This window comes from Telopea speciosissima, chromosome 10 (genome assembly GCF_018873765.1).
Source record: "Telopea speciosissima isolate NSW1024214 ecotype Mountain lineage chromosome 10, Tspe_v1, whole genome shotgun sequence".
NCBI lineage: Eukaryota > Viridiplantae > Streptophyta > Magnoliopsida > Proteales > Proteaceae > Telopea > Telopea speciosissima.
This window is the reverse complement of record NC_057925.1, coordinates 17448304-17454619: the sequence shown is the minus strand read 5'-3', so window position 1 is coordinate 17454619 and position 6316 is coordinate 17448304. Positions and strand designations below refer to the sequence as shown.

Sequence of the window (6316 nt, the reverse complement as noted above, 5' to 3'; positions counted from 1 at the left end):
AATCGGGCGACTAATGGAATGGCATGACCTTTATTGGGTGGTTTACTATCAACCAATCCTAATCCAAATTGGTGAATCCAGTTGATCTAATCGTGATACATGAATTCATGATCTAAAGTCAAAACGGTTTAAATTTCAAAAAACCCATGCATAAAATGATCATGAATCAATTCACATTAATTTGGTTTGCATTAGTTCCAGTTCATTCAGATTGTTGTTTTAGATACCAGATATTAAAAACTAAGTTTAAATATTATATTACTATGACATATCAATCCGTTGTAGTCTAGTTGGTTAGGATACTCGGCTCTCACCCGAGAGACCCGGGTTCAAGTCCCGGCAACGGAAGTTTTTTGTTTCCCCCTTCCTCCCTCCATCCAAAGTCCACGGTCCAGACTCCATACCCACAAACAGAAACAAACATCATAGTTGAAGTAAGGCACTCACCATGCAAGTGTTGGGCCATGCAAACATCTTTTGTTATGCTATTTGAGTACAATTTTTTTTTTGAAACAAAAAAAATACCGAAAATAAAAAAATTAGTTTTTATATATGAAAAAGAAGGAAGATTGAAAATGTGTATCCTTTCCCTTGGAATGCTAAAGTGTTTGAACAATTGAGCCTAACCATGGAAAGAAATAAAATAATAAATAAAATTAGGTAATATGAGTGGAACAGAAATTCTCAGTAAAAATAAAGAAACAAGGGTAAACGACACAACTGGGTTGGGATCTAAGTACAAGAAATACTTTCTTGTAAAGTCAGTTTTCTTTGTCCTCTCCATTTTTAAGGAGTGTGTTTTGAAATTTTTGTTTTTTTTTTGGACAAATGTTCTCTGTGCCCAGACACATAGGCTTGGGAAAAATAACCATCATGGCCCCTTGAATGGCAGGAATACCCAGCCCATGGGACCTGGCTCATGTTCAGCCGTGGCGGGAGCTAGACGGTCCAGCTCCAGTAAATGACAGCAAAAACAGGGGTGGACCGTCCAGCTCTCGCCACAGCTGGTCAAAATTCTTTTCCCAACCCATGTGTCTGGGCGCAGACTGCGCTGCGACACAAAGAAGATCAGCCTTTTTTTTTAATGATTTGTTACCAACATATCAGGAGAGATGTGCTTCTTTTTTTCGCCCTTTTGGTGCCTCTGTCTCTCCCCACCATATCAATCCTCTCAGAAGTTCCAAGAAAAGAAGAGAACTTTGGAGCTTGGGATTTGTTGGGATCCCACCTTCTTCAAGTTGCAATAAAAGTTTCTTCAAAGTGTTTTGATATGGGAGAAGATTGCTCTCCTACCTTGAAGATCTTGCTAATCTGACATTTTGTGTAATGAGTTAAACAGTGTGGGATATTAGTATTTGAACCCAAAAGGCTCCTAACAGTTGGGCTTTTGCAGCTTAGAATTCTCTATTGCCATAGGAAAGTAAAAAGGTTTCCATTTGATACGTATTGAGTCACCGAAGGACTGATCTCTCTCTCTCCACCGTGTTTCACATGTGATATAAGAAGATCTTCTCCACATGTGATATAAGACTTTGGTTAATTTGTTTAGAAACTCTTATATCATGATCTCCTTTTATATGTAAACCAAATAACCAAATATTGAGCATCTCCTCAATATCCCACTTACCTTGTATAGTTACTCAAGGACTCTAGGGTTGTAACCTCTATATAATATCTCTTTGGAGAATTGGAACACAATGAAAAATATCTTTCACCTTAACAATACGGTTGCTCTTATGCCTACGATTTTCATAGGGGTTGTTTGTCTGATGGGGAGGTTGGGGTGGGAATGTTGTGGGACTAGGTCCCATAGCGTAGTGGGTTGGGAAACAAGCAGAGTGCGATTTTTACTTTTCTCATGAATGATAAACAAAGTCCCACCAATTTGATGGTTTGGTGGAATTTTGGATAAGATAAGAGTAAGATTTTCAAGTGCCACATCAGCAAACAAAACATTTAATGTTGTTTCCTGAGCTTTTGAAATTTCACCACCCCAGGTTAACTAAACAAGATTGGGGTATGATTTTGAAGTGCCACATCAGCACTTTCCCATCCAAATTCTCCCACCCGACCCTGTGTTAGGTTATGCTTTACAATTTAATGTTTACATATTACAATTTTTGTTTGGTATCTAATTATTTATTGGTTTACCAAAAATAATCTAATTATATATTGAACGAAAATATTTAAAATTTTAAGATTGGATTAAGTTTTTTTACCCAAAGAAAAGTCTAATAGTCAATTGAGTATGAAATAAACCAATACCCAATCACATGTTTCTCATTTTTTTTAATGCATAGGACAGACGCAAATGAAAAAAAAGAAGGGTCAGTTAAGGTCTCAAAAATAAGGCCAATCAGGGCCATCTCGGCCTAGCCCAGCCCAATCAGGGTCAATCAAGGTCGGGCTGGGCTGGGCTGGGCTGGGTTGAGCCCAGCAGGGTTGGACCTGGACTGAGATATCTCAACCCGACCTAAGGTCGGGTTGGGCTTATGCTGAGCTAAGAGGACTTAAGATTGCGTTGGGGTTTTAAAAAACCCAAAAGCTGGGCTTAGGAAAGACCGACTTGGCAATTTTCATGATTTAGGAGAAGGTGTGAGAAGAGACCAATCCATGGTCCACAGTCCACGGCACTTGCGTTTGGTTGTCGTATGGAGCTTGGCTAGGGCTTACGTACCTTCAAGAGAAGAAAACCCCAAACCGAGATAAAGAAGAGCAGCTCACAGTCACTAGAGAGTTTGGCAAGGGCTTTGAAACCATAAGTAGAAAAAAATATTTCAGATGGAGATTTAGACGATAACCAGAGAAAAATCACGAAACAGAAAAGGTTTTCAACAACATACCAATGAAGAGAATCGGAACTTTAATGGCAACCTCGCAGCTTAGCTCTCAGATGACCAGATGAAGGAAGAGTTGGGAGATCGACATCGACAGGGAAGAAGATGGAGAGTTGGGACCTCGTGGCACTCTCCTCATTTCTGAAGAGATAAGCCCAATTCTTTTGCAGTGAAAATTTTACCAACAAATTTTAGGGTAAAATTTTCCATCCCATTTTCCAGTAAAGGGTTAGCTTTTGTAAAATTTTACGTCAATGAACATTTTCCAACTTACAAAACCAACAACGGAAAATGTGATGTTAACGTAAAATTTGTTTTACCGAGTATTTTATGTCTGAAACAAACAGAGTCTAATAAGGGAATTGAGACTAATAATGTAAATGATATGTGGTGTACGTTGTGGGCAGAAGAGAAAGAGCAGCATGAGTTTATGGAGAGTGGCAGATGTCACGGTAATCGAGGGAGCTCAAGTTTTCTTAAGGAAGACTACTAAGTAAGTTTGAATATTGAGAACTGATGGATAGTAGTGTGGAGCATAAAAGCCCATCCTATCAGGTGGTCTTGGGTTCAAATGTTGGCTGTGTGGAAGGGACGAGAGAGAAGATTGGAGAGGAGAAAAAAAGCTAAAATAGGAAGACACAAGAGATAAAATAGGAAAAGCCGACCGGCGGGCATCCGGCTTATGGAGGAAGCCTACCTTTTACTTAATAGAGTAGCTAGTTGGATGGTAATCAAAGTTTATTCTTATATAAATCTTCTACTAATTCTAGCATACATCCCGGTTACATAATTTCCCTTCCCATATATGCTGCCCACATAGGCATGCATGACACTAATCCATTATCGTGATAACTAAAAACTGATAATTACATTAAGACTAAGAACAAGATAATTACTACCTAATGATTCATCAAGAGGTGATTGGCCACATATATGCCCTAAGTAACATCGTCCTCTGTAGGCACACTTCACTTTTCTAGGCACATAATATCAACCCTCCTGCCTGGTTCTCATCTTCCCAGCTGGCCTCCCTTCCCCCCCATGAATAGAATATAGGTAAACTATCAAAAAAAAGTCGAAATGGTGGAGAGAACAAGAACATATAATGCAGCTAAAAAGGCAATCACGGTCCAGGGACTACTGAAATGTGTGTGCATTAACTCAGCAAACCAAACACTACACTTCTTGTTGAAATGCTTCTGAATGTCGCGCTTAACTTTTCTATACGTCCAACTGTTTGGTGCCAAATCAGTGTTCAATTCATTGAAAATCCCAGCTACATGTTTGTCACTCCCAAGGAAATTTTGGAGTACACCTTGTAGTCGGAGCTCTTTCACATCTTCTGGTCCATCGATGAGTGAATCCATAAAACATATGAAGGAGGTGATGTCACGATCGTTAAAGAAATCAGGGCATGCTTCGTAAGCTACCAAGTTTAACCACAAAGTCTTGTAGGAATCATCAATGGAAATGGCTGGAAATGACAGGTGTGAATGCCCCAAGAATGTATGCGGTATGAACTTGATTTTCTTTACACAAGATGAGCCGCTGGTCACACACTTGATCCCCGCAACCGCAACTTTGAGCTCAACTACTGAACGGAATGACTCCCAATCGTCACTGTTATCCCCATCATCATTTTGTTGAGAGTTGGGTGGAGATGATTCACTATTATCAATTAATTTGGTCAAGAGTGATTCTGGCCTATGAAGGGGGTCTTCCTCTTTCAAAGAAGAAGAAGAACCTTCCAATTTCTTTGTGGGATTAATGTTGGGTGGAGATGATTCAGTATCATCAATTAATTTGGTCCGGAGAAAGTCTAGCAGATGAAGGAGTTGGGGTTCCTCCTTTATCAAAGAAGAAGAAGAAGAAGAAGAAGCTTCTGATGATATCTCTGTGGCATTGGTGGGTTGTTTCTTTCTCTTAAACACAAGATCTAGAACAGATTTACAACAATCTCGAACATTACGACACAAGGGTGACTCCCTCCCTGTCCTCCGGCCTTCGATTGCTGTATAATTTTCCACGATGAACTCCTCAATATCATTGTGATGTTCGGTGGGCATCAAATCAGTTACTAATACTCGGAGAACTGCATATGGGATTTGATTCTCGAGCAAGAATAAATCCAATGATATGAATGTTAAGTAGTTTTTAGTTATGGGTAGATCCAATCGATTGCAAATAATGCAGTGAATGAAATATACCACAAAGCAACCATCTAAGAACATCAAGCACTTGAATTCTTCCTCATTGAAGCCATCTGTCGCTGTTGAACCCTTGGCATAACATTCTTTTGCCTCACGGGCTACCATATCGAAGCCTTCGGAGTGGAAACAAGCTTCAAGGCTTTTGCTTCCATTTTATTTATCCTTGATATAGGATGCGAACCGTTGCAACAGTCGAGTCTTGAAGGTATGCCCTAGCTCAAGTTTCGAGTCGCCATAGTGGTATCGACCAATGGAGATTACGCTTGGAACATAGTTAATCTTGTTCTTTTCATTGTCTCTTAGAATTCGTGGAACCCACTGTATTGGAGGAGGTCTTGGTATTGCTCTTGTTCCTAAAATGGTGATGGATGTATGGAAAATTAGAGTTCCAAATTATTAGCTAGAATAAAGGTAAATTTTTGTAGTCAGTCCACCCATGGATGCCTAAGCATTGATGGAATGTCAACCACATGGAAAGATGATTTGGCAAATCCAAATATTGAATAGGAAATACGTATATGCCGGCAATGTATTGACATCTTTTTCTTTTAGTTTAACCATGTATGCTTACACCATCGTATATGAAAACTTTTCCCATATAGTTTCTATAAAAAAAAAATTTCAAAATATAGTGAATTTTCAAAGTTTTAATTTCCTTTATTCATTGGGCCTTACATTTTTTACTTGGTATCATGGTTTGAGGAATCGGTATCGAATTAGCCGATCTGACCAATTCGTATCATCGATACCGATCTAGGGGTATTGACCAAGGGTAAAAAAATAAATAAAATCAGTTTTTTTTTTTTTTTTTTTTTTTAAATTTAGGGGTAAAACCATCCGCTCCTAATTGATATGGGCCAATCCATATTGATAACGTAACAGTATATACCAATGCCGATTACTAAAACCCTGCTTGGTCTAGTCTGGTTCATACGATATTGGACCCCAGCCATTATGTTTCTGTCTCACTTTTTTGTTGTTTTTGTTTTTGGTAGTATTATCTCACACATACACCAAAATCGTACGTAGGGCTTGGGTGGGGCCCACCAAATGGATGAGCCCAATGTCCCCTACACTACAGTACTACACTCGTCCCGTGTGTGTGATTATTGTTTGGGCCCAAGATGGATTCTTACGTCTAAAATGTCTTCACACAAACCATCAAACAACAAAAGCTTGGAGAGGAACCTCCCGTGATTGCTGTCAAATGGGCCTTTTCTATGTAACGACATAAGCCCATAATTAATTCAAAGCTGCAGCAGATCCACA

General features: G+C 39.2%; 1 protein-coding gene and 1 non-coding gene across 2 annotated transcripts; one reads left to right on the top strand and one right to left on the bottom strand.

Annotated features, from left to right (window-relative positions):
- The first annotated feature begins 275 nt into the window (after positions 1 to 275).
- TRNAE-CUC lies at positions 276 to 348 on the top strand. Its single transcript has one exon. It is a non-coding gene; the product is annotated as a tRNA-Glu (tRNA).
- A 3553-nt stretch (positions 349 to 3901) lies between these two features.
- LOC122643356 (UPF0481 protein At3g47200-like) lies at positions 3902 to 5195 on the bottom strand. The gene has a single exon (XM_043836981.1). The coding sequence runs from the start codon at positions 5150 to 5152 to the stop codon at positions 3902 to 3904; it is 1251 nt and encodes a 416-aa protein (XP_043692916.1). The 5' UTR covers positions 5153 to 5195.
- Positions 5196 to 6316: the final 1121 nt, after the last annotated feature.